Source organism: Callionymus lyra, chromosome 1 (genome assembly GCF_982586985.1).
Source record: "Callionymus lyra chromosome 1, fCalLyr1.hap1.1, whole genome shotgun sequence".
Lineage (NCBI taxonomy): Eukaryota > Metazoa > Chordata > Actinopteri > Syngnathiformes > Callionymidae > Callionymus > Callionymus lyra.
Window position 1 is genome coordinate 12,737,065 of NC_141818.1, and position 27,969 is coordinate 12,765,033.

A 27,969-nucleotide genomic window follows, 5' to 3' on the forward strand; every position below is an offset into this window, starting at 1 on the left:
GCCTGGCACTAACAGATGTTGGCAGTCTACCTGAGTAAGCACAGATGCCTGCTCCTCTTAGATTGGACGGCACCTCCAGAGGTGATGTCATTGCTAACATGCCGTCTGGCCTCCGAGGCAGCTGCAGACGGAATGACCAAAGTGGGCGTTGCCGACTACTCTTAAAAAGCTTCAACATGTGACGAGGCTCTGCCGGAACTTTGACAGTGTGTGGAAAATATTGTGGCAGGAGATACGTGTCGTTGTCTGGCCCTGCTATTCATCATCAGGGGCTTGTTTAATTTGATTTATTTTGGATTCAAATGTATTTATAACTTGATTCTAATGACTTGGAACTAACTCAATTCTCTCTGTAGCGCACCAGGCACTACCACCGGGCGATTCCCGGACTCAGATCTTCTCAACGAGTGCCGTCACCGACTCACCGACTGTGGGGTATATAAACGGAAAGATCGAGATCACACTGGACCCCCAGAGCCCTCAAGAGGAGGAGGCCAAAGGTACCCAAATATTCACAAATGTAGCGTCATCGGGAGAAGGTGCGACCACAGAGGTCGACTACGGTTGGACCGATGCTCCTGTTAACGGTTCACTAGTCGATTACACCGTTGTTGAATCAGTGCCTCCTCCAAGCGATCCTAATGGGGCGAACACAAAAGCGTCTGAGCAGGATGTGGCTACAAGCGTAGGAAGTGATTCATCTGCAGAAATCACATCTACTTATCCTGATCTGGTGACTTCACAACCTGAGCCAAACAACGCTGACACATCAGAAAGCGCTGATAAAGAAACAACCATCTCATCTGAGCAACAGAGTTCAAGTGAGTCAACAGTGATTCCCACACGTGAAATAAGTGAGTCAGAAACAACTGACACAGTAAATCCTCCAAGCAGTTCTTCGCAGTCAGACGCACACACCACATCTGCTTCTCCAGCTGCAGAACATGTCACTCAGCCGACTTTAAAGAGTGTGTTCACTCCCTTCTCTAATGACGTTGATGGGAAAACACCAACATCAACAAGTGATCACACACAGGCCCCTTCTCAGTATTTGGAAGATGGAAAAGAGGCCCAGGCCCAAAAGGAATTTGCTGTTAGCACAAGTACTCCGCTAGTAATTAGCTCAAGTCCTGCCATGACAACTACGGTGAGAGAGATAACATCGAATCAAGATTCCAGTAGCTCTGAATCATCGTCGTCTGCTTCCTCTCCATCGTCTGAGTCAAAGGAGAGCACTTTGGCAAGTCGGACTGAGGGCAAACCCGGCCAGGATCCATCCTCGGAAGAGGAGGCCTCCGTGGTTCCAACAGCCAACGTTTTTACAGAAATCTCTGGTTCACATTCAACGGCGGATATTGGAACTCCATCTCCTGTTTTGAGCCAAACGCAGGCGACTGTTGATGCAACAAGTGAGATCAGAATTGTACCATCTGTCCCCGGAACGACTGACAAAGACCATTCGACGACTACTAATGAATCCTCTGGCTCTCCACTTTATAGCGCTCTCGAGATCATCAGAACGACAATAGCTCCCTTCATTGATATATTCACAAGCACACAAGGTGCACCGTTATCAACAGAACAAATCATCGAGACTAGCAAAGGGAACTTAATCGACGCATCTTCTTTAACAGAATTAGCAGCTGGACCAAGTGACTCACTACCTACTCTGTCAACTGAAGCATCAACAACTTTGGAAATCGATACTTTTTCAGCTGGAACTGATAAGCCGATTGGGGAGAAGACGTTCACCGAAACAACAGCCGAGACAACTAAAGTTCTGATTGATGCTGAAGGTTCTGGTTCCTCTTATACATCCACGCAGACACCTCTAATTCTTGACACATCGTCTCACCCGAAGACCCCAGCTCTTGACTCCGTTGAAGAAGTCTCTCATTCTGAAAAACTTTCCCCGAACGCTGATGAAACTTCACAAAGTCAAGATATTAGCACAGCGCGGCCTGGATCAACAATAAAACCGGAGACCACATCGCTTTCAGAGGATGGGATCAAAGAAACCGAAACATTCACGGTTTCAGATTTGCCGAGTCAGCCAATTTCAGCCGTTACATCGGCATCAATCTCCGCTCTCCCACAAACGGATGAAAAGATTTTTAGCGAACAAACATCTAAAATGCCCAACAAACAGTCTGTTCCTCCCACATCCTCCTCACTCTTTAGCGGAGATAAACAAACACCCGGATCATCTGAAATACAAGAGGCTTTTCAAACAAATCAAAACGAGGAGGCATCATTCACACAAACCCTCTCTTCTCAGTCGACCACAGAGGCTCCAGCTGTATCAAGTTTACATCAAACGGAAAGAGGAGCGGCTTTGATTGCGAGTGTAACATATAATCCATCCGTCCCAAAAACAGACGTACCAACATATTCAGCTACAAGCCAGTACGAGGAGGCATCTATTCCAGCGATAACACCGACTTCCTTTCAGACAGAAGTGACACCTCATGGAGATGCTGCAGTTCCTACAACTCCTTCTATTTCAGGCATTTTAACGCAGCAGGTTGAAGAAGGTGGCTCAGGTGACCTGATTCAAGCGGTTGAGGTTCAATTCAGCCATGAGGCAACCACCTCTGTCAGTCTATCAACAATGACACCTCAAAGTGATTCGAAACCATCTGTTGGGGCCCTCGACATTGAAGGTTCAGGTTTTATTGAGATCAATATTGGAGACTCTGTGATCCCAACAACCACATTTACTTCCTGGCCAAAAACTGTAACACGTGAATCAGGAACAACTAGGGCATCACCAGATAAAAGTTCTGTGCCAACCACCGATAAAGATGTCTCCGATGATCAAACCATGTCAACCATCAGCAAAGCTACTGTTTCCTCATTGTTTAGCCCCAAAACAACACCACCAGCCATTAACGAAGAACATACGGTCGCCATAGGTTCTTCATCTTCATTAGACACAGTCACACCAACAGTGAAATTGGCAGAAAGTCATGTAACTGAAGAACTAAAGCACACACCGACGACCGTAGAGCCATCAAGTCCTCCTAAACTGGCAACACAAGCCTTTGTGAATCTGGATTCGTCATCAGAGATTATATCAACGGTTGCAGATGTTGGACATGATATCAGTGGCACCACAATAATGGAGTCCAGTCCATCTTTTGATCTCTCAACTGTGGAATCCTCCGACATAGTTGCTGTGACTCCTGTGGATACGACTGGCGATGTAAGTGAAGAATCTGTCACTATAGCCACACCTTCACCGATAACACATACAGAAGTAGCCACAAGCCAAACCTATACAACAATGTCCACCTTGAGTCAAACAAACAACGATAGCGTACAAACTAAAACCTCCTCTTTGTTCAGTACTGAGCCACCAACAATCCTGCCAGCTCAGGAACAACAGAGTACTACGATAGAACATACCACTGCTCTCAATACCTTGGTAGATGAAGAAGCCTCTGGAGACCAATCACTACACATTTTTACTCAGATGTCATCAATGACACCAGCATCTTCGCCTGTTCTGGTGGGCACAACTCCAACACCACTCACTACAATGTCACAGAGTAAAACTGTAAGTAGTACAACACCCATACCCTCTAAGGAGTCTGTCCCCAGTATTATTGAAGAAGACAGCATCAGCACAGAGACTATGGTGGTGGAGTCAAGTCCATCCTTTGTAGTGGAAAATTCATTCACAACTGTTGACTCAGAAGGTTCTGGAGTTGATGATTTCACAGTGGATTTGGTCGTCAAAGCAACTACTATTTCCTCAACCTTCACCACTAAAACCCCATCTTTTACTACAGCAGAACAAAGAGAGTCAATTTCATCCTCAAAAGCAACTGTAGCGTCATCCCTTCACAGCACTGAGGATCCAACAACTGAGTCACAAAAAGTGACGACCAAAAGCCAGACTGAAAAAACAAAAGTCAAAGCAGAAACAATTATTTCCAGCTCTTCATTGTTTAGCACTGAAGAGCCAACAAGGTCAGTTGAGAGAATCATAGATTCTACTGACAACACTAGTTCTGTCCTGCCTTCTTTGGAAGAAGTTGGATCTGGTGACCAAACCCAGGGTTTATTTACTCAAACTTCAGTTCACCCATCTCAGTCGTCTGTCGGCATCACAGGGGTACCATCAGCAGCAGGATCCGTGTTTCCACATTCTTTACCAGGAAGTGACAGCAACGTTTTTGCTACTGAGGCAACAACTGAACAGCCAAATGAATACCCAAAAGCAACCTATACCGCAACAACCAGAGGCCAGGATGAAGATACAATATTGAAATTCGAACCTACTACTTCTGCCTCTTCATTGTTCAGCACTGAAAGTCCAACATCTCCATCGCTTGAGGAAAAGCAAAGCTCTGTTTCAGAACCAGTTTCCTCGGATAACACTCAGACCAGCTCTGTTATAGCCAAAATGGAAGAAGATGGTTCTGCTGATCAAACCCAGCTTATGTTTTCCCAAACCTCCACTGTTTCGCCTTCTTCATCCATCTACATAACCAAGGGGCTGATGGAAACATCAACTGATTTTCATACTCTGCTGGAAACTGACAGCCAGGTAATGGATACTAGTGCTATAACACAGGAGCCAATTTCATCAACAAAAGCAACAGTTACTGGAGCATCATCACATTTTAGTACAGAGAAAGACATGTTTGATTCCCTTGAAACACAAAAAGCTACAACTAAAATCCCAGCTGAGGAATGGTCATCTAAAGAGGACACTACTACTCATGCTTCATCATTATTTACCACTAAACAGCCAACAGCATCATCAGATGAAGAAATCCAAACTTCAGGTTCAGTCACCAAGTCAAGCTTTGTGGTACCTCAACTAGAGGAAGGTGGTTCTGGTGACGAAGATCAAGGGTTGTTAACTCAGACTTCAGCTGACCGGTCCCCATCTTCTACCCACACCACTCTGTCACCATCTACAACATCATCCTTTTTAAAGTATACTTTGCCTGAAAGTGACACTAAAGTTTCTCAGCCAGAGGAAGTTACCCATGAGTCAATTACAACTTCCATAGCAACAGCTACTTTAGCATCATCACTTCGAAGCACAGAGAAACCAACAACACAGTCCCAAAAAGTGACAAGCAAAGGCCAGACTGAAGAAACAGAAGTTAAAGAAGAAACAATTATTTCTACTTCGTCGTTGTTTAGCACTAAAAAGCCAACAACCTCAGCTGCAGAAATGATAGATGCTACTGACAACACTAGTTCTGTCCTGCCTTCTCTGGAAGATGTTGGATCTGGTGACCAAATCCAGGGTTTATTAACTCAAACTTCAGTTCACCCATCTCAATCATCTGTCGGCATCACAGGGGTACCATCAGCAGCAGGATCTGTGTTTCCACATTCTTTACCAGGAAGTGACAGAAATGTTTTTGCTACTGAGGCAACAACTGAACAGCCAAAAGATTACTCAAAAGCAACCTCTACCGTTGAGTTCATGGACTCACAAGCAACAACCGGAGGCCAGGATGAAGATACCAAATTCAAATCCGAGCCTACTTCTTCTGCCTCTTCATTGTTCAGCACTGAAAGTCCAACATCTCCATCGCTTGAGGAAAAGCAAAGCTCTGTGTCAAAACCAGTTTCCTCGGATAACACTCAGACCAGCTCTGTAATAGCCCAAATGGAAGAAGATCGTTCAGCCGATCAAACCCAGCTTATGTTTGCCAAAACCTCCACTGTTTCGCCTTCTTCATCCGTCTACATAACCAAGGTGTCGACGGAAACGTCAACTGATTCACATACTCTGCTGGAAACTGACAGCGAGCATACTAGTGCCATAACACAGGAGCCAATGTCATCAACAAAAGCAACAGTTACTGGAGCATCATCACATTTGAGCACCGAGAAAGACATGTTTGATTCCCTTGAAACACAAAAAGCTACAACTAAAATCCCAGCTGAGGAATGGTCATCTAAAGAGGACACTACTACTCATGCTTCATCATTATTTACCACTAAAATGCCAAGAGCATCATCAGATGAAGAAATCCAAACTTCAGGTTCAGTCACCAAGTCAAGCTTTGTGGTACCTCAACTAGAGGAAGGTGGTTCTGGTGACGAAGATCAAGGGTTGTTAACTCAGACTTCAGCTGACCGGTCCCCATCTTCTGCCCACACAACATCATCCTTTTTAAAGTATACTTTGCCTGAAAGTGACACTAAAGTTTCTCAGCCAGAGGAAGTTACCCATGAGTCAATTACAACTTCCATAGCAACAGCTACTGTAGCATCATCACTTCGAAGCACAGAGAAACCAACAACACAGTCCCAAAAAGTGACAAGCAAAGGCCAGACTGAAGAAACAGAAGTTAAAGAAGAAACAATTATTTCTACTTCGTCGTTGTTTAGCACTCAAAAGCCAACAACCTCAGTTGCAGAAATGACAAATGCTATTGACAACACTAGTTCTGTCCTGTCTTCTTTGGAAGAAGTTGGATCTGGTGACCAAATCCAGGGTTTATTTACTCAAACTTCAGTTCACCCATCTCAATCATCTGTCGGCATCACAGGGGTACCATCAGCAGCAGGATCTGTGTTTTCACATTCTTTACCAGGAAGTGACAGAAATGTTTTTGCTACTGAGGCAACAACTGAACAGCCAAAAGATTACTCAAAAGCAACCTCTACCGTTGAGTTCATGGACTCGCAAGCAACAACCAGAGGCCAGGATGAAGATAGCAAATTAAAATCCGAGCCTAGTACTTCTGCCTCTTCATTGTTCAGCACTGAAAGTCCAACATCTCCATCGCTTGAGGAAAAGCAAAGCTCTGTGTCAGAACCAGTTTCCTCGGATAACACTCAGACCAGCTCTGTAATAGCCCAAATGGAAGAAGATGGTTCAGCCGATCAAACCCAGTTTATGTTTGCCAAAACCTCCACTGTTTCGCCTTCTTCATCCGTCCACATAACCAAGGTGTCGACGGAAACGTCAACTGATTCACATACTCTGCTGGAAACTGTCAGCGAGCATACTAGTGCCATAACACAGGAGCCAATGTCATCAACAAAAGCAACAGTTACTGGAGCATCATCACATTTGAGCACCGAGAAAGACATGTTTGATTCCCTTGAAACACAAAAAGCTACAACTAAAATCCCAGCTGAGGAATGGTCATCTAAAGAGGACACTACTACTCATGCTTCATCATTATTTACCACTAAAAAGCCAACAGCATCATCAGATGAAGAAATCCAAACTTCAGGTTCAGTCACCAAGTCAAGCTTTGTGGTACCTCAACTAGAGGAAGGTGGTTCTGGTGATGAAGATCAAGGGTTGTTAACTCAGACTTCAGCTGACCGGTCCCCATCTTCTACCCACACCACTCTGGCACCATCATCAACATCATCCTTTTTAAAGTATACTTTGCCTGAAAGTGACACTAAAGTTTTTCAGCCAGAGGAAGTTACCCATGAGTCAATTACACCTTTGAGAGCAACAGCTACTGTCGCATCATCACTTCGCAGTACTGAGAAACCAACATCTGAGTCACAAAAAGTGACTGACAAAGGCCAGACTGAAGAAACAGAAGTTAAAGCAGAAACAATTATTTCTACTTCGTCGTTGTTTAGCACTCAAAAGCCAACAACCTCAGCTGCAGAAATGACAAATGCTATTGACAACACTAGTTCTGTCCTGCCTTCTTTGGAAGAAGTTGGATCTGGTGACCAAATCCAGGGTTTATTTACTCAAACTTCAGTTCACCCATCTCAATCGTCTGTCGGCATCACAGGGGTACCATCAGCAGCAGGATCTGTGTTTCCACATTCTTTACCAGGAAGTGACGGAAACGTTTTTGATACTGAGGCAACAACTGAACAGCCAAAAGATTACTCAAAAGCAACCTCTACCGTTGAGTTCATGGACTCACAAGCAACAACCAGAGGCCAGGATGAAGATAGCAAATTAAAATCCGAGCCTACTACTTCTGCCTCTTCATTGTTCAGCACTGAAAGTCCAACATCTCCATCGCTTGAGGAAAAGCAAAGCTCTGTGTCAGAACCAGTTTCCTCGGATAACACTCAGACCAGCTCTGTAATAGCCCAAATGGAAGAAGATGGTTCAGCCGATCAAACCCAGTTTATGTTTGCCAAAACCTCCACTGTTTCGCCTTCTTCATCCGTCTACATAACCAAGGTGTCGACAGAAACGTCAACTGATTCACATACTCTGCTGGAAACTGACAGCGAGCATACTAGTGCCATAACACAGGAGCCAATGTCATCAACAAAAGCAACAGTTACTGGAGCATCATCACATTTGAGCACCGAGAAAGACATGTTTGATTCCCTTGAAACACAAAAAGCTACAACTAAAATCCCAGCTGAGGAATGGTCATCTAAAGAGGACACTACTACTCATGCTTCATCATTATTTACCACTAAAAAGCCAACAGCATCATCAGATGAAGAAATCCAAACTTCAGGTTCAGTCACCAAGTCAAGCTTTGTGGTACCTCAACTAGAGGAAGGTGGTTCTGGTGACGAAGATCAAGGGTTGTTAACTCAGACTTCAGCTGACCGGTCCCCATCTTCTGCCCACACCACTCTGGCACCATCATCAACATCATCCTTTTTAAAGTATACTTTGCCTGAAAGTGACACTAAAGTTTCTCAGCCAGAGGAAGTTACCCGTGAGTCAATTACACCTTTGAGAGCAACAGCTACAGTCTCATCATCGCTTCGAAGCACTGAGAAACCAACATCTGAGTCACAAAAAGTGACAAACAAAAGCCAGACAGAAGAAACAGAAGTTAAAGCAGAAACAATTATTTCTACTTCGTCGTTGTTTAGCACTCAAAAGCCAACAACCTCAGCTGCAGAAATGACAGATGCTACTGACAACACTAGTTCTGTCCTGCCTTCTTTGGAAGAAGTTGGATCTGGTGACCAAATCCAGGGTTTATTTTCTCAAACTTCAGTTCACCCATCTCAACCGTCTGTCAGCACCACAGGGGTACCATCAGCAGAAGGAAGTGACAGAGATGTTTTTGCTACTTCGGCAACAACTGAGCAGCCAAATGAATACTCAAAAGCAACCTTGACTGTAGTTTCAACACCAGAGTTCATGGACTCACAAGAAACAACCATAGACCAGGATGAAGATACCAAATTGATATCTGAACCTACTACTTCTGCCTCTTCATTGTTCAGCACTGAAAGTCCAACATCTTCATCAGTTGAGGAAAAGCATACATTAGTTCCAGTCACCAAGGCAAGCTCTGTCGTACCTCAACTAGAGGAAGGTGGCTCAGGTGACGATGATCTAGGATTGTTAACTGAAACCTCAGCTGACCGGTCCCAATCGCCTGCCCACATCACTATGGCACCATCATCAACATCATCCTTATTAAAGTATACTTTGCCTGAAACTGACACTAAAGTTTCTCAGCCAGTAGAAGTCACACATGAGTCAATTACACCTTCCAGAGCAACAGCTACTGTAGCATCATCGCTTCACAGCACAGAGAAACCTACATCTGACTCTCTGGAATCCCCAAAAGGTACTGCACCTAGCCCTTTGTTGTTCAGCACTGAGAGGCCGACAGCATCATCTGTTGAGGTACAATACAGCTCTGTTACAGCTCGCTCTAGCTTACCTTTACTGGAAGAAGTTGGCTCAGGTGACCAACCAATAGATTTGTTTACTCAAACTTCACTCGATCCATTTTCTGGCCACATCACCAGTGCTCCATCAGCATCCTCCTCCAGGATTCCATATTCTTTCCCGGAGACAGACAAGGTTTCTGCAGCTGAGACAAAAACACAACAACCTACTGTATCCTCAGAAACAACAGGTGTTGTGGCTACATCACTAGAAAGCACTGCAAAATCAACATCCACTGAATCGCAACAAGCAACGACAATAAGTGAGACGGAACAACTCAGAGTAGAAACTACGGCTTCTGCAACTTTGTTGTTCAGCACAGAAAAGCCAACAACACCACCTACTTTGTTAAGCTCTGTCCTCCCTCAGCTGGAAGAAGGTGGCTCGGGTGATCAAACACAACATTTGTCTACTGAGACTTCAACTATCTTGTCCATCACTAAATCACCAACAGAAACATCATCCGTTTTTCAAGAAACTGAGTATAAAGACACAAATGCAACGATACAAGAAAATGTAACTCAATTGTTGAGTACCACTATGGAAGCATTTACTGTTCAACACCCCACTTCAGCACTTTCTGAATTAACAACAATCCATGCAATAACAATTAATCCCAGTTTGTCACCGCCAATATCCACAACGGATATAGATGATGATGTCATTAGCAGTGACACTATGATGGTAGAATCCAGCCCATCCTTCAGCGAATCATTGCTTGACACCAGCACAGAACCTTCTGGAGACAATGATTTCACCAAAGAATCACTTATATCTGTCACATCTAAAGATTCAGTGCTGGGCACAAAGGCACCCGCTGTCACAGTATCACATCAACCTCAGTTAACGTACACATTGAAGCCAACTGTCACCGTACTCCCCTCCCTTTTGAGCCCTGGAAGCCACAGCCCATCAGAAGAGACAGAAAAATCTATTGTATCGGGATGGGACGATGAGAGCCGAGGTGAAGGAGCCACCAAAGAACACGGGAAACACACTTCCATTCCAACAGCCTCTTCATTGTTTAGCACTGAGAAGCCAACAGCACATCCCGTCACGACAAGTTCCAGCACGGTACAGACCAACATAGTTGAGGTCAGCTCTGTGGAGGAAGATGGTTCAGGAGAGAATAACTTGGAGTCTATACCCTCTATAAGTCCATCACTGACAGCAGTTGAAAGAACTTCACCATCAGATAAAACTGTTGCAGACCCCGACAGTTTCTCTAAAAAGACAGAAACTGAACAAACAATTAAACCTAGCACGGACACAGGAGCCCAGACAGTTTCCTCATTGCTTATCACTGAAAAGCCAACAACACTTCCTGTCAAGAGCGACGTCCCATCTGTCCTGACTCCATCAGATCAGGATGGCTCAGGTGACACATCTGAGGACATCTTTATGGGATCAGTAATCACGCCGACATCTCTTTACAGTACCTATAAATCAACCCAAACATTTGGACCTGACACAACTGCGCTTCCATTAAGCATAACTGCAGACCCTGAAACCTCTGGAGACGGTGATGAAGTCACAGGGGTGTTGCTCAACAACATATCAACACTGTCAGGCAATACTTTGTCATCCGTCACATCTTCATACATGACCACTGCACCTGAGATACTTTTTTCTATGAGCACAGACAAAGCAAGTGAACAAACCAGTGAGAAAGACACAACATCTCCAACAGTTTCTTCTTCCATTAGCACCGAGAAACCAACCGATCAAGCTTTCAATGAAAATGCAACTTCTTTTAAGACAGAGACAAGCTCTCCTGCCCTGACTTTGCTGGACAAAGATGGCTCAGGTGACCAACCTGAAGACATGTTTAAACAGACGCCATCAATGACAAAAGAATCCAATGTTTCCATTAGTGAATCCACAAAAAAACCTGAAGCTGTATCACTTACAACAAGTATCAAGGAGGCCCATGGGGACAGTATTACAACTGATTCAGCTGTGTTAACCTCTGTAGCACCAACTGCAATTACAGAAACTTCATCTGTCAAAATAGAGACCAGCTCTGTGCTAGTGAGCGACAAAGGCTCAGAAAACCAACCACAAGACATGTTCACTCAGCTCTCTACTGAAGCATCTTCTCTTGACAGGACTGCGACACCAACTCCAGAAATCCATGTTGTGTCAACTACTGCATCTGCATCGTCATCATTTACCGTTACTTCTGATTCTACTTCAAAGGAGGTTGATGGTCTGAATGGAGGCACACACATTACATCGACGGCCAGTAAAATTGATGAAACTACTTTTAGGGATCAAGAGCATCAGACTTTTTCTGTGACAGCAGCATCTTCTCTGTATAGTACTGAAACGACATTACCATCTCAAAATGCTTCATCTGCTGTGAGTGTTGATTCTTTAGTTACATCAGAGACAGGTTCTGATGCGGTTAAAGCAGAGGAGAGCACACGTATTACAAGTCCTACTGGCTCCTCTTTATCCAGCACAGAGAAACCCACACCAGTGCCAACTGAAGGCAAACAAAGTACTATCTTAGATGTTTTTACTGCAGACGAGGAAGATGGGTCTGGAGAATTATCCAAGAGTATATTTACCTCGACCACTTCTGCCACAGCTGGATCTTCTCTTTACAGCACTCAGGCTCCTAAAAAAATGTTACCTGTGGTATTAACTACTGAGCCCACTGCCTTTCTGGCTGGATCCACAAGAACATCTGAAACAACTGAGCATCCATCCCTTTTGGCAGTTGATCCTGAAAGCTCAGGAGAAACAGATGATTTTACTGTGGATTCTCTTTCACCAACAACACCCCAGACCAACATAGCTGGAGCGACAAGTGAGGATTACAGCCCTGTGCAACAAATGACAGAGATGCCAGCAGTGACTGTAGCATCGTCTCTCTATAGTACTGAGACAATGACATCACTTTCACCTCATTCCCATGATGTTTCATCCGCACTTGATGTCGAGGGTGCTTCAGTTACAGAGACAAGTACCAGCTCTGCTAAAGTGGAGGAAAGCAAGCATACTGCACATCCTACTGGCTCCTCATTGTTCAGCACGGAAAAACCGACACCCATACCGCAGGCTGGTTTTACAGGAGAGGAAGAAGACGGGTCTGGAGACTTAACCCAGAAAATGTTTACATCTGCCTCATCTGCGACAGATGTTTCTTCTCTTGTCAGCACACAAGCTCCCACACAAATGTTACCTGGTACATTGTCCACTCCTTCTCTTCCTGAATCGACTGGACAACCTAAATCAACTGTAACTGCGGCTCATTTGAACACAGTTGATTTGGATATATCTGGAGATGGTGAGGATTTCACAGGTGAATCTTTCTCAACAACCACCTCCACTTCGACCTACAAAACAGAAAAAGAGTCACTTAAAACTGATGTAAAAGAATCAACTCAAACTTCCAATACTTTTTCTACAACTTCATCGCTTTTTAGCACAAAAACACCAACTATCTTTGTGGATAAAGTGACAGTGACAACTCAAAAACAAGACATAAGTATCACTCCAGAATGGACTAGGACTCAAGGTTCATCACTCTTTAGCACTGAGAAACCCACTCTGTTGCCAACAGCAGGATCGTTTCCCTCACTCAGTAAATCTACAGTCAAACCAGGAACAACATCAGTGCTGCTGACCATAGAAACAGAAAGTTCAGGCGATGCCAATTTCACCGAAGACTTTTCCGTTCAAACAACTATGGTCTCTTCTAAAGCGCCTACTGAGAAACATGTTGAAGCTTCAGGAACCTTCCTCGAAGAAGATGGATCAGGGGCCCAAGTACAGACCAGCTTAAGCCAAACTACTATATCCACGGCTATATTTTCTCACACTACTACTGAGGCTCCAAAAGCAGCCACATCTGCAGTGGATTTCTCTACATTTGAAGCAACTTCTGTTTTGTCGTCAACTGAGGGAAAGTCTGATGTTGATGAAATAGGCAGTCAAACATCAATCGTTGAATCTGTACCATTTTCACATGGATTCATAATGACAAATGAAACAGGAAGATCTCCGGCTTCTACTGTTGACTTTTCATCTTCCATAAAAACAACTACAGAAAAATATCTTGAAGAACCCACTTCATTGGTGGGGGGAACAACTGCCACCACAGAACACCAGAAAACACAGAGCACAGTTCAACCTACAAAAATACAAATGATCAAAGAATTTGAAACAGGTTCAGGAATTTTCACTAAAGAAGAAAGCTCTGGCGATCAAACAGAAATTCTGACTGATGAATCGTCCCTTGTAACGTTTGTGTCAGCTACAGAGAAGTCAGTGGATACAAGCAGTCAATCAATGGTTCTTATTGGCAGCTCAGGGGACATTTCTACAACATCTCCAAGTTCCACCAGTCCTTCTATTCAGATCATTGATGAAACCGAACTGTTTGATCAAACCACAACTTCATCGTTGTTCAGCACAAAGAGACCATTGCTACAAACAACTACAAATCCACTGATGACTAGCTCAACAGTTACAGCAATTACTGAAACTGAGGAGGTTTCTGGTGAGCAAACAATTACTGTGACACATTCGTCTGTTGTGGGTTCACGGTCTTCAACTACCCCACCCACTGAGCAGGATAAAGCCATCTCTGATTTTCTAAACACAACTTCAAAGCCAAGTGTTGTGACAAAAGCATTTTTCGCAGAAGAAGAGGGGTCAGGATCCTCATTGCCCATCACAACAACCGCTCCATTTGACACAACAGTATCACCAAACATCTCTGTTACTGAGGCAGGGAGCTTTGGCGATAACAAAAAAGACTCCACAGATGAATCCCATATAGATCCCCCCCACGTGAGTGAGAAACATATTGAGGTTGAAACAACGATGGTCGCTATAACCACTCCTCACGTACCAGCGACATCCCAGCCTATTGCAATCCCGAGTCCGCCCGCTGTACCCTCGAGGGAAACATCTACTTACATTGACATGGAGATCTCGGGGAGTTACTCCGGTGATGATTTGGAGATAAGCGCTGATGGCTCTGGAGGCGATATGGGCGTGGACACTGTAACAAAACCGTTTCAACATTTTGTGGCTACAGATGAGACAGAGAGAGAGGAAACCATCTTTATTAAGACAACAGAGTCACCTGCACGTTTATCTGCAACCTCTGCAAACCCCATAACTAACGAAGTCAACTACATTGAGCAAGGTAGTGGTGACTTCATAGATGATTTGGAAGGAGAGAGTTCTGGTGTGGACTTCGTCAATAGTACAACAACGCATTCACCTTCAGACACAAGTTCTTTTTCCCCCTCAACTACCAAACAAGTTACTCTTTCACCAATGGCTGTCCCTGATGCAGATCCCAGTATCCAAACACAAGACAGTACTCAATCTTGGTCATCTCACGACACCACAGAATCTTCTACTCCTAAATATGTTGATGCCAACATCTTTATCCCAGCAGAAGATGGCTCAGGAGATGAAATGGTTCCTTCTTCGACTCCAGCACTGTCTGAACTCGCATCAGCAACTTTGAGGGCTGACACTGTGTCTGTTACGGAGACTTTGCCTTCCTCCGTTTTTAGCACAGAACAGCCGGGGACGTCACTCAGACCTACAAAACCAACTGAATCTGCAGCTTCTTCTATATTCAGTACAAAAACTGCTACATCATCTTCCATCTCAGTGAACACTACTCTTATTGGCAGAACACAAAGTCCTGTTTCAACTGAGAAAGACACCGTTGGAAGTGAAATGACAGAAAGGTATACCTCAACTCAAACATCTATGGAGATTGTTTCTTTCAGAGAAGCAACTGGCGAGACAGAGCTGTTAGTCACATCTGCGCAAGGGGGTGAAGTAACTCCACAAACGATAACTCTATTGAGTTCTCCAATAACTTCTGCTACAGATGGAGATATTAACCTCACAACAAAACCATCCTTTGCAGATACGGCCTCAAGCACAACTGCTAGTTACACATTAAATCCAAGCCGTGACCATGAACGAGACGAATCAACAAAGTCGACTCCCATCCCCTCTATTGTGTATCACAGCGTCACTGACCAACAGGTTGTCATTGTTACTCCGAGCAGCCAAGTCACAAGTAATTTGACAGAGCAAACGCCCACCATGGTCCTGCATTTCTCTAAACCATCAACCAGCACCACTATCATTTTTACAGAGGATTCAAAGGATGAAGAGGATATATTTTCTGAAGTTTCCAGCACAACAAGTGAGGGTAGTCAAAGCCCTGAGCTTGTCACCAAAAACGACATCATAATCGATGCAGACACCATCTCTATTGTTCCCTCTTCTCCATTGTACCCATCCATTCAGACGGAGGAAGCCGGTGGTATCAAAGCCATTACAATCACCCCAAAGTTTGAGATTGTCGAAGAGCCGGAAGGTTCAGGCACTGATGGGGCTTTTTTCACGACTACAGTTTCATCCCAACCCACAACAACTGAAGCTTCTCCCTTGAAAGGAGAAACTAGCAAGGAAACATCTTCTCCGAATACAATTACACATTCACCACAAGCCGCACAATCAACCTCGGCAGTGTCAAGACTGTCAACTGACTCCACAACACAGTCGCAAATATTACATGAACCTTATGACACAACGGTTTATGGGGAGTTGCTTGCCAGCACAGTTGAACAAGAATCCTCGAAGATGGTATCACAATCAACAGAACATGAGATGGCAGTGGAAACAGATAGTACATCCTCTCAGGAATCTTCACCATCAGTCAGTGTTACACCAGGCACACCAGTGTCTGCTGAGACATCTGGTGATATATTATCAGGGGACGGTGGTGCGTTTGAAGGCTCAGCTGAGGAAATACCAACGGCCAGCACAATAACCACCACAATGGCAGTTTCATTGTCCTCATCAGATGGAGTGACAACATCTGCAAAACACACAACCATTGGAGCATCTTCGTTGTTCAGCACTGAGGAACCAACACGTTCCCCAGACGATGATGCAGAAGGTGTTAAAACATTAGTTTCAACTGTTCCTCAGAGCACAGACAACTCAAAAGTAACTCACATGCCAAAAAACGTAGAAATGACCTCAGATTCCAGAAACAGATCGCTTGAGGAAGTAGCTGGACCCCAATCTGTTACAGTAGAAGCTACTGAAAAAGTTCAAAGTGCTTCCACTACCGAAGCTGTTTCACTTTCTCAAGCTACCGTGTCTCCTCAACCACACACGTCGGAACCTGTCGTATCAATTAAGTTTGTTACCACATTTGTCCCTGAACCGGCTTCACAATCAGAGGTATCGTATCAGCAGGCAAGGTCGGAGGTTCCTTCCACTCTTTTGCCCCATGTTGAGAGTTCATCAGAAAAAAATGTTCTGGCCACAGAAAGCCCATCACCATTATCTGAAAAGTCTATCACAGATACTCCATCAGTCGCTGCTATTACAGATCTTGGCGAACAAGTGACCACAAAAGAAACACCCTCAGTTGACACCATTGTAGAGTCAGGTGAACAGACAGCTTCAGGATATAGTGATGAAATATCAGGAAGTGAGGACGTAGCTGGACCCCAATCCGTTACAGTAGAAGCTCCTGAAAAAGTTCAAAGTACTTTCACTACCGAAGCTGTTTCACTCTCTCAAGCTACCGTGTCTCCTCAACCACACACCTTGGAACCTGTCGTATCAATTAAGTTAGTTACCACATTTGTCCCTGAACCTGCATCACAATCAGAGGTATCGTATCAGCAGGCAAGGTCGGAGGTTCCTTCCACCCTTTTGCCCCATGTTGAGAGTTCATCAGAAAAAATTGTTCTGACCACAGAAAGCCCATCACCGCTATCTGAAAAGTCTATCACAGATACTCCATCAGTCGCTGCTATTACAGATCTTGGCGAACAAGTGACCACAAAAGAAACACCCTCAGTTGACACCATTGTAGAGTCAGGTGAACAGACAGCTTCAGGATATAGCGATGAAATATCAGGAAGTGAGGACGTAGCTGGACCCCAATCCGTTACAGTAGAAGCTACTGAAAAAGTTCAAAGTGCTTCCACTACCGAAGCTGTTTCACTCTCTCAAGCCACTGTGTCTCCTCAACCACACACGTCGGAACCTGTCGTATCAATTAAGTTTGTTACCACATTTGTCCCTGAACCGGCATCACAATCAGAGGTAGCGTATCAGCAGGCAAGGTCGGAGGTTCCTTCCACTCTTTTGCCCCGTGCTGAGAGTTCATCAGAAAAAATTGTTCTGACCACAGAAAGCCCATCACCGCTATCTGAAAAGTCTATCACAGATACTCCATCAGTCGCTGCTATTACAGATCTTGGCGAACAAGTGACCACAAAAGAAACACCCTCAGTTGACACCATTGTAGAGTCAGGTGAACAGACAGCTTCAGGATATAGCGATGAAATATCAGGAAGTGAGGACGTAGCTGGACCCCAATCCGTTACAGTAGAAGCTACTGAAAAAGTTCAAAGTGCTTCCACTACCGAAGCTGTTTCACTCTCTCAAGCTACCGTGTCTCCTCAACCACACACCTTGGAACCTGTCGTATCAATTAAGTTAGTTACCACATTTGTCCCTGAACCGGCATCACAATCAGAGGTAGCGTATCAGCAGGCAAGGTCGGAGGTTCCTTCCACTCTTTTGCCCCATGCTGAGAGTTCATCAGAAAAAAATGTTCTGACCACAGAAAGCCCATCACCGCTATCTGAAAAGTCTATCACAGATACTCCATCAGCCGCTGCTATTACAGATCTTGGCGAACAAGTGACCACAAAAGAAACACTCTCAGTTGACACCATTGTAGAGTCAGGTGAGCAGACAGCTTCAGGATATAGCGATGAAATATCAGGAAGTGAGGAAGGTTCAGCATCAGCTGAAACACCTTTGCTGACACGTCTGCCAGAATTGTCTACGACTGAAGAATCGTTGAAGACCCATGAAACGAATTCATCGACACAAGCTCCTTCTGCGACAATCTCGGTTGAGTCACTGTCATCAACCTTTGAGCCATCAATAGAAACAGAAAAAACAACCAAGGAGGGAAAATTCACCAAATCTACCACAACTGAAAGTATGTCCTCGGAACCCACTTCGGATTTGAAGTCAACATCATCACCGTCGGACGTTCTGGTGGAGTTTGCCACAACACTTTCCCCTCTACATCATCGTACGACTCCCTCTGAGACACTGGAACAAGCCAGATCAGAGACTGTTACCATTCACACTCCCACTGACTATTCTTCATTCCATGCCCCCTTATACTCAACCGATTCTGTTCTTGCAAGTCAGAAACCAACTGAAGTCACTACATCCCTTGATACTGACTCTTTTGTTCAAGAGGAAATATCAACAGTTGCTCAAGAGGCAACAGTTTTCCCAAGTGTTGTCAAACTGGATTCAACAACCGAAGCTAGTTTTACAGGAATCCAGAAACCTACTCCAGATTATGAAGAGGAAATTCCAGATTACAATTTATTCGATCCAAATATGGTGGAAAAGGCTCCCCCTGCCATCCCACAGGCATCAGAGACGCCAATTTATCATGCTGTCACCACGACTGTTAGACCAACAGTAGAGCAAGTGACCAAACCTGCGCCGGTTGCAGCTGGTGTCACCGCCATTCCTTCGACTTCAACTTCTATTTCTACAGAGTCTTCAAGTTCTGAAAGCTCTGAGAGTAGTTCGGGGAGCACCAGTAGCTCAGGTGAATCTAAAACGACCCATGTTGTTGCCACTTCAGAAGCGCCATTTTTCCAGAGCAACGCTAGTGAAAGTGTCTCCAGCAGCTCTTCAGAAAGCTCATCTGCCAGCTCAGAGGTTGAATCTGCGAAGTTAACGTCAACAACGCCGAGAAGTGACATTGAACGAGGTCATACCACCGAGAAAATCCAGACTGTGTTCAAGGAGACGAGTACAGCTGCCACAATATTGGAATCTGTTAGTGAAACTTCGTCTGAAGAGGCAACAAGAGCGGACCTGGTTGAGGGAACGACTGCTCCCACAGAGAATCCTACTGAGGACAAAATAATTTCTACAACAACGGAAGGGCCCGGTGATCTGGCGATCCTCTCCACTTTAGTCCCTGAGAAACCTCTTCAAATCACCATCTTCCCGGACTTTGGACTTGACCTGGGCCAGACAGTTGTCGCAGAAGCTGTTGAAATCCCAGGTATGTTTTTGTTTATTCAATAATACAACCTACTCGACAGTTCAACACATTTCCTCCTTTTTCCCATGAACAGGTGTTGACTCTTGCGTGGAGAACATTTGTTTCAATGACGGTTCCTGCTTTAAGAGAGGTGGCATTCCAACCTGCAGCTGTCCTCCTGGTTTTACTGGGGATCGATGTGAAACAGGTTGGTTTCTTGAACTTGTGTTATCATGATTTGGACTTCTGTCTCTGACTATGTGTCGTTCAGATATCGATGAATGTCATTCCAACCCGTGTCGCAACGGCGGCACTTGTTTGGATGGAATCGCCTGTTTCACCTGCTTGTGTCTGCCGAGCTACAGCGGCCTGGTTTGTGAGGAAGGTAAGTCTGTCTGTGTGAAACAGAACTTCATTTTATTTCATTTTTTTTTTAACATTCAGGCTTAATCTTTTAATTTGTTACTTGTGTCCACCCTGGATGTTACTGAGCTCACTCGTCACATGAATCACATTTGGTCTGTGTACGCAGACACAGCTGCTTTTCTAAGAAAAGTCCAGCCTGGATGCAGTTTGGAAAAATAACTTTCTGGGGAACCACCCTGAGAGGGACTGGGCCTCTGCTGTGCTCTCACACACACAGCAGAAATGACTCTCCAGTTCACTGTGAAACAAGTTGTCATTCGCAGCATTAAAGTTTAATGCTCATTGTTAAAAAAAAGTTATTTTCATTTTTTTGTATTTTATATTAATAATATAAGGTTTTTCGGTTGTTTAACTCGCAAACGAGCAATTTAATAATTATTTTTGAAGGTACAAATATAATAATAATACAGTTTAAATAAAAAAATGGATTTATGCCATTATTCACAACTTTTATTTAAAATAAATTACTTTATACTAGTGGTTGGAAATCATTTTATACATTAACTTTTGTTATTGGTCATCACTGCATTATGGAAAAAATAAAATTAAAATTAAAGAATGTAATAAAACCCAACTATAAATGCCAATACTACTATTTTACAACTTTTATCTTAAATAATATTGATATATTTTTCATATTTTCTTAAATCTTTTATAAATACTTACAAAAAGACAAGTTGAAATAGTAATTATTAATACAAATAAATGCAAAAAAGGTATTTTTTATCTTTCACATTATAAGGGCCACATACATACATTCAAAGGTCTGCATGTGGCCCCAAGGTTGGTGTTTAAATGTAAATTTTAATGTGCAAAGAGCTAATGTGAACAATTAATTTTAGTTGTATATTTTATTAGAATATTTATAAATAATGCAGTCACACATGGGAGGATATCAGTGTAGTTGAAAATGTCAATAATGGAAACAAATACGCACCTGAAAATGCATATTGAAAAAAAAATGCAATTCTAAGACCAATATTTAACTTAATAAAAGTGTTCAATATCAAAACATAAACTACGTTTTTAGGCTATTTTTTTAATCGGCTGTATTTGATATTGACTTAAAAGTCTTCCTCAGTTATCTTTCTGCATCCCTAAAACATTCCTTGTCCTACTCTATCTCCAGTGATGGAAACAAACATTAACTAGATCTACCTAATGGTTACCAACTTACCCAAAACAATCATCAGAACAAGATACCTGGAAGCCTGCAGGGCCAGAATTCTCAGGTGTTAAACTCCCGATCAGATAATGATCGGAATGTTGATATATTTGTCGTTATTGTAAAGCAGAACCTGGATCAGTGACCAATGTCTTGTTCCCTCCTTTAGACACGGAGACTTGCGAGTACGGCTGGCACAAGTTCCACGGACACTGCTACAAGTATTTCCCCAGCAGACGGAACTGGGACACGGCGGAGAGAGAGTGTCGCATCAACGGCGGCCACCTCTCCAGCATCCTCTCTCACGCCGAGCAGCAGTTTGTCAATCGTAAGTCGTGATCGTACTCCTCACGTCATTATGGAACCATCGCGTTGTGAGCATTCCACGGCTATCTTTCTCCAAAGTGCACTCCTTACATGGCCATGTGGCTGCAGGGTGATGTAATCTGCTGTGTTTTGGTCCAGGTCTTGGGCAGGACTACCAGTGGATCGGCCTGAACGACAAGATGTTTGACAACGACTTCCGCTGGACCGACGGCCGACCCCTGGTGAGAGCCGCTTCCCTTTCTGCTCACGCTTTGGTTTTCTCAATGGCACGGCTGCAGAGTAAATATTTACTGTTGAAAGTGATTTAGATGATGGATGCACTTGGTCTATGACCCCTAGAACTTTTATTTTGAAAATCCGGAGATACGCTAACTCATGAAAAGTGTAGAGTTCAGGAAACAGAACTTTACCTTTTTATATATTTATATAAGACAAATTTAGACACACATTTAAGGGAAATAGAAGTGAAACAAACATTTAAAACTGCAACATATATTGCTAAAGAGAAACACATACTTTTAAAATCTTTAAATAAAAAACATTTTAGGAATATAAAAGTACTTGAACTCATACGAAACCTTTGAAAAGGGTGCATACATGAGTGGAATTGGAAAAAAATGTAATCCAAGGATGAGAAAAATACTTGAATCAATGAACAAAACTTAAAACCCTGATTACTAGTTATAAACAGTAATTTCTACTTTAAAATATTTCACTTAAGAATTCTCAATATAAAGCAATGTGTTTTGCATAAAATACAATAAAGAAAAAATGGTTTAATTCATACATTCACACGATCTAAACTTAGTAATTAATATTTTATTAATTTGTATTAATTTAATGAAAGAATATTTGTGTAAGAACACTTTATCATGTAAGTATTTGATTAGTATATTTAATAAAATAAATAAATAATATAAAATATTTGACAACAATGTGGGAATCATACAAAAAAATCACATAGATTTACAGTTTCTGAAAACATTAAAGGGGTAAAAATCTCATGACAGCAGCAGTATTTCCTTCAGCGTCAACATCATGTCTAACGGAACATAAACATCCACACACGAGTTGCGAGTTGAATTCCCACAAAGCGCCCGACATCCTCATCGCTTGACGAGAAGAAAACGGTGATTCCGGAACACATCCGGATTGATGTCCTCACTTCAAAGTCAGTCCTCGAGGGGCTGAAGATACTGGAAGTGTTGAGGCGGCCTGAGGGGGGGTGTTGGGGTGAGGGGTGTGGAGGGGGGTTCGAGATAAGCGTAGACCGCCCCAGGAGCTCAGCTCCAGGGGTGACGAAGACGTGAGTGACACTGTATACAGTGAAGGCTCGGCAGGCGCCGACAGGTAGGGGTCCATCTTCGGCCCCAGCATGCATCGGGAGGCCCCCGCTGTCATCTGTTTGGGTGGGACGGGGCCACCAAGTCGGCAGACAGATGGACGGCACCTGGACTGGAAAGACAGAAAGTAGTCACGGGGTCAGAGTGGGTGGTCACTCCCATGGACTTTTTTTATTTTTTATTTAGGAACCTTTCGACTGGATCTTTTATTTTCTCGACTTATCTCCGTGTGTGGGTGATGAAAGTGCGCTCGGTTGTTTGGAGGAGGCCCCCGGCTGGGTGGTGTGTGTGTGAACCCGACGCGAGTCGAGCAGGAAGCCGGCGTGTGTGTGTGTGTGTGTGTGTGTTTGTCGGCCGTAATGACAGAGCGGAAGAGCCCAGGGTCATGATTGTTGCGGGGGATTCATCTTTGATGAGGCAGCGCCGCTGAAAGACTGCAGGTAGTTTCAGGCGAGGATGGGCAGCTGTCGAGGGGGCAGCTGTGTGTGCGTGGAAACAAATCGGGATTCAAGTCTCATTCAGAATTTTTTTTGTGTGCCATGTTCATCAAAAATACTTTTTTTTGTAGACAATGATAACAGGAAAAAGTGTGAGTAACATCTTCCTGCAATAACATTTAGTTTTATAATAACAAAATATTTTCTTCCTTGAAGTACTAATAGAACCAGCCAACATCTCAGTGGACTTTGCACTATATATACCTCTGCCAAGGAGGTAATAAAGTTATACCTTACCTTACCTTACCTTACCTTACCTTACCTTACCTTACCTTAATGTAATTATTTGTGTTTTTGGAAAAATAGTTAAAAAACGGATTTAATAGAAAAAAATGTAATATTACAACAACAAAAAAAATAATTGTTTGAGACGTTCAGTAACTCAGTCTGGATTTAAGGTTTTGAACGTTCTACATCATGATGTATCATGGTTTACACCACTGGGAAAAGTTAATTCACTCGCCAACCAGTAGGTGGCAGGCTCCCCTTCACTGATAAATGGGAAGCGCTACCGTGACGTTACCCTTCCTCAGCCACATGGGGGGCCAACTAGGCAGCATGGCTTGAGGGCCTAGCGTTCATTCGTAGAACCATGGTACGTTAGGTAACCGGGGTTTCGGTCATTTACTTGTATGGCTTCTCACTGCTCCGTTTTAATGTGTAATGCATTTGATTTATGGACCAACCTATTAGATTAAAAACAGTAAAAAATAAACTCGCATGACTGGAAGTAAAAGAACATTAAATGTACGATGAATAAATCTCCTCAAAATGCTGAATCAGCAAGAGATCTATAGGGTTCTTTATGCAACATAATTGGCCCAAATAAGGTTTTATGTTTGACTCACTTTCATCACTTTACAGGATTTTAACTTGACAGAAACAAGGATTTTGAAAGGATCACTTGCTTATATTATTAGAAGAAAATGTGGTCTTTTTTTGAAAATAAAATTAAAACAAACAATTGATACAACAGAGTTTATATGAATAGTTTCTTTTAATTTCCGTTTGTCCCTGTAACAAATACCTCAAAGACCTGGGGGTTGGGAACCATCGCCCTAAAGCTTTAGTTACTCTTCTCTGCTTCAGATCATTTTTAATTTTAATTTTAAATGAGCTTATTGTTTGGTGTCGAAGATTGATCAAAAACACCACCTAAAGAACCAAAAACAGTTATATTTATTCGATATTTACAATGCAAACTGTCATTCAATTTGTCTCCACTAGAGTGCGGCAAAGTCACTGGGAAAGAGGCAGAAATTTGCTACTGAGGGGCACTGAATAAAAACATCAGCAATTATACATTAATAATAAACAATACCATGATCCAAATTCAACATAAGCTGTTGCTGGAAAAAAAAATCTTCAACTGATTAATCAAATGTTTAATTATTGTAATTTTCATCTAAAAAATGTTTTGCTTATCTAGCAGATGAAAGGTGTTTATTTCTTAAAGCAATGGTCTCTGATCCTAGTTACTACTGTCTGAAAGGTCTTTTATTTTGAAAAAAACAAACAAAAGATATAATAACATTTAGTAATTTTAACAATTCAAAAACACATTTTATAGATTCAATATTTTTTAATTCATAGCCTTTTCAAATTCAGCATAAATGCGAGTCAACAGTGCCACCAGACAAAACCAAACGAGTCCAGAGTATCTTTAAACTCCAGACGTTAAAACAAAGCTGACACTTTTCAGAAAAAATAAGTTGATTGACGCGCCAGTGCTTCGACGTTGTCACCTGATCGTCTATGCGTCGCATGATTGGCTGAAAGTAAAAGCAAGAAGCTCGGTGCTTGTTGGGTTTTGTCTTGAGGCAATTTTATAGGCTTCAAATAGTTAAATATTGAATTAAAAAGGTTACAAATATTAAAATATTGAATTTAAATTAATTTTCGAATTATTGAAATTAAAATATCAACTTTAATGTGAAATTATGTCATACATTTTAATAATATTAAAGTTTTTGAATTCAATTATTTAACAAAACAAATTCAACCTTGTATTTGTACTGTTAAATTCAACCGTTCAATATTCTACTATAAACTACTTCAATAAAAGTATCTAAAAGTTATCAGACACACATATATAAAACACCATCATCTGCATACAATTAAATGTACATAGATGCAAATACATCTTCTTGTAACCGGTCCACAGCTTTTGCTGATTCAGCGCATTTTTCATGCCCTTAATTGTAGTTTTTAGCAGATCTTGCTATTATATTTTACATTTTTTCATCTGAAGGTTGCTCCGTTAATACAATGCCGACATTAGGCCTCGTATAGCAAAGTATGATCATGTATAAATGGTTCTAATGCATTAAAAAGTGTATTTTGTATGTATTATTCATTTACATTTTACTTACTTTTTCCCTACTTTTTTTGTGTAATCTGTCGAGTATATATTAATCCCTCAAAACATTTTTTAAAAGTTAGTTGAAGAAATTCATTGAAAATAACTCATATATACAAGAATAAAATTGCAGCTTATTTAGCTTAATAAATGTCACAGCCTGATGACGCATGTCCTTTTTTTTTTAGGGATTTTCTTGTCTTTCTTTTTGCTCGACGGCCCCTAACAACATTCACAGAATTTAATGTGGCCCCTTGAATCATTTTTAATTCCCCCCAGGGGGTGCCTGCTCTGAAGGAAACTTTTTCCTCTTTTTCAAACTTCTGTTTTCCTTCCCCAGCAATACGAGAACTGGAGGCCGAACCAGCCCGACAGCTTCTTCACGTCCGGCGAGGACTGCGTGGTGATGATCTGGCACGAGGACGGCCAGTGGAACGACGTGCCCTGCAACTACCACCTCACCTACACCTGCAAGAAGGGCACAGGTAAGAACCAAATAGTTCAGCTCAGAACTCTCTCGAGTCGAGGTCGAGACTCATCCGTGAACCGTTGTGTGTGAATCTCAGTGGCGTGCAGCCAGCCCCCCCTGGTGGAGAACGCCAGGACGTTCGGGAAGAAGCACGGACGCTACGAGATCAACTCCCTGGTGAGGTACCAGTGCCGCTCCGGCTACATCCAGAAGCACATCCCGACCATCCGTTGTCGCGGTAACGGCCACTGGGACGTCCCGAGAATCAGCTGCATGAATCGTGAGTAGAAATAATACTAAAATAAAACTCATCAGATGAATCCTAAACTGAACTCCCTCCTCAGCGTCCAACTATCAGAGAACCTACATCCGGAAACACGGCCACGGCAGCCTGTACAGCATCAACAACTTCCGACGGTGGCCGGACGAGAACTACAACATCCAACACCGGGGCTACAGACGAAGAAGAGACAGGACTAGGAGAAGTTCTTGATCGCCACCTGGTGGTCACAGCCTGATATTCCATCCAAAAAAACAAAAAAAAAAAGCAAAGTCGGGAGAAACCCGAGCGCGTGAAGCTGAGCAGCGTGTTTTTTTTTTCATTTTATTTTGGGTGATTGATGGATATGATGAAGTGCCCTTAGAACAGTCGGTGAAAAGACTCTTCCAATCAACACGACTGTTTTTTTTTTTCGTAAAAAAAACCTTTGCACCTGGATACTGGAAATGCAATCTCTAAAAAACATATATTTATGAAAACTTTTATGGAAACTTAAAGAGTAATAAAAAACAATAGTTTCTTAGATCAAATAATAGTGACATCTTGGCAGAATTGTGCGAGGGGATTTTTTTTAAACAAACATTATGACAACCAGCCTTTTTATAAAAAAAAAAACAATTCTGCAAAGACAAAATATATTAGAAAAAACTTTACCAGCACACACTTTCTGTTTCAAAAGTGGGGACACGCGACTCTATTTTTTTTCTGTGTTCCGTACACAACTTGCACTTATACAGTGTTATCCAATGAACACACAAGTGCTTTTTTTTCCTGCTTCCTTCTGCACACTTACTGTCTCTGTACTCGTCAGAAATTGAGAGAATGTATTTTGTGAAACACTCAAAGGACTTGAACGCTGTTGAGCTAGAGATAATTTATTTCAAATGGACTTTCTTTTAGTTATTGCTAATGCGCGGGTCACGGAGAGACCGGCGTTTGTTCTTTTTTTTTCTCATTAAGAAAAAAAAAAAAAAAAAAGTGGAAAAGAGTTTTGGATGCTGCTGGACAATATAGGATTTTTTAACAACTTTGTACAATAATAAGTGGACCAAAGAAACGCGAGGGCCCAAACGGCTGCAAACATTTTTATTCAGTAACATTTATGTGAATGCAACTTTTTCTAAAATGGAACTTTTTTTTTTCTTCTTTTTTTTTTTTAAAATGTCCACCTGTGAATGTCTTGATGTGTGTTTCAGCCTTTTTGTGCACATAATATCTTTTATATATTTATGACATATTTCTTTTACAATGTGAATGTCTGTTTGTTTTTTTTTATTTCATAAGAAATAACTGTTGTTGTACCCCTGCTTTCCGTCACATGAAATAAAGATATGAATCTTATTAAAAATGTATTGTTTTTTTTACTTAAAATATAG

At 42.5% G+C, this 27,969-nt stretch overlaps 5 protein-coding genes across 5 annotated transcripts; all 5 read left to right on the top strand.

Annotated features, from left to right (window-relative positions):
• Window positions 1-44: 44 nt before the first annotated feature.
• On the top strand, window positions 45-3,354 carry LOC148088099 (uncharacterized). Its single transcript, XM_087779203.1, has 3 exons — window positions 45-141; window positions 357-3,259; window positions 3,349-3,354. The coding sequence occupies exons 1-3, from the start codon at window positions 45-47 to the stop codon at window positions 3,352-3,354; spliced, it is 3,006 nt and encodes a 1,001-aa protein (XP_087635329.1).
• A 130-nt stretch (window positions 3,355-3,484) lies between these two features.
• Window positions 3,485-5,544, top strand: LOC148088100 (uncharacterized). The gene is made up of 3 exons (XM_087779204.1): window positions 3,485-4,215; window positions 5,020-5,089; window positions 5,539-5,544. Exons 1-3 carry the CDS (start codon window positions 3,485-3,487, stop codon window positions 5,542-5,544), a joined length of 807 nt encoding a protein of 268 aa, XP_087635330.1.
• Window positions 5,545-8,062: 2,518 nt separating this feature from the next.
• Window positions 8,063-12,731, top strand: LOC148088101 (uncharacterized). The gene is made up of 3 exons (XM_087779205.1): window positions 8,063-8,166; window positions 9,904-12,437; window positions 12,661-12,731. The coding sequence occupies exons 1-3, from the start codon at window positions 8,063-8,065 to the stop codon at window positions 12,729-12,731; spliced, it is 2,709 nt and encodes a 902-aa protein (XP_087635331.1).
• A 183-nt stretch (window positions 12,732-12,914) lies between these two features.
• On the top strand, window positions 12,915-17,471 carry LOC148088102 (uncharacterized). The gene is made up of 3 exons (XM_087779207.1): window positions 12,915-13,000; window positions 13,057-17,029; window positions 17,391-17,471. The coding sequence occupies exons 1-3, from the start codon at window positions 12,915-12,917 to the stop codon at window positions 17,469-17,471; spliced, it is 4,140 nt and encodes a 1,379-aa protein (XP_087635333.1).
• A 1,150-nt stretch (window positions 17,472-18,621) lies between these two features.
• On the top strand, window positions 18,622-27,954 carry LOC148088103 (versican core protein-like). The gene is made up of 8 exons (XM_087794377.1): window positions 18,622-19,748; window positions 19,822-19,935; window positions 19,999-20,112; window positions 21,488-21,646; window positions 21,784-21,866; window positions 26,185-26,329; window positions 26,411-26,593; window positions 26,658-27,954. Exons 1-8 carry the CDS (start codon window positions 18,653-18,655, stop codon window positions 26,804-26,806), a joined length of 2,043 nt encoding a protein of 680 aa, XP_087650503.1. The 5' UTR covers window positions 18,622-18,652; the 3' UTR covers window positions 26,807-27,954.
• The last annotated feature ends 15 nt before the right edge of the window (window positions 27,955-27,969 follow it).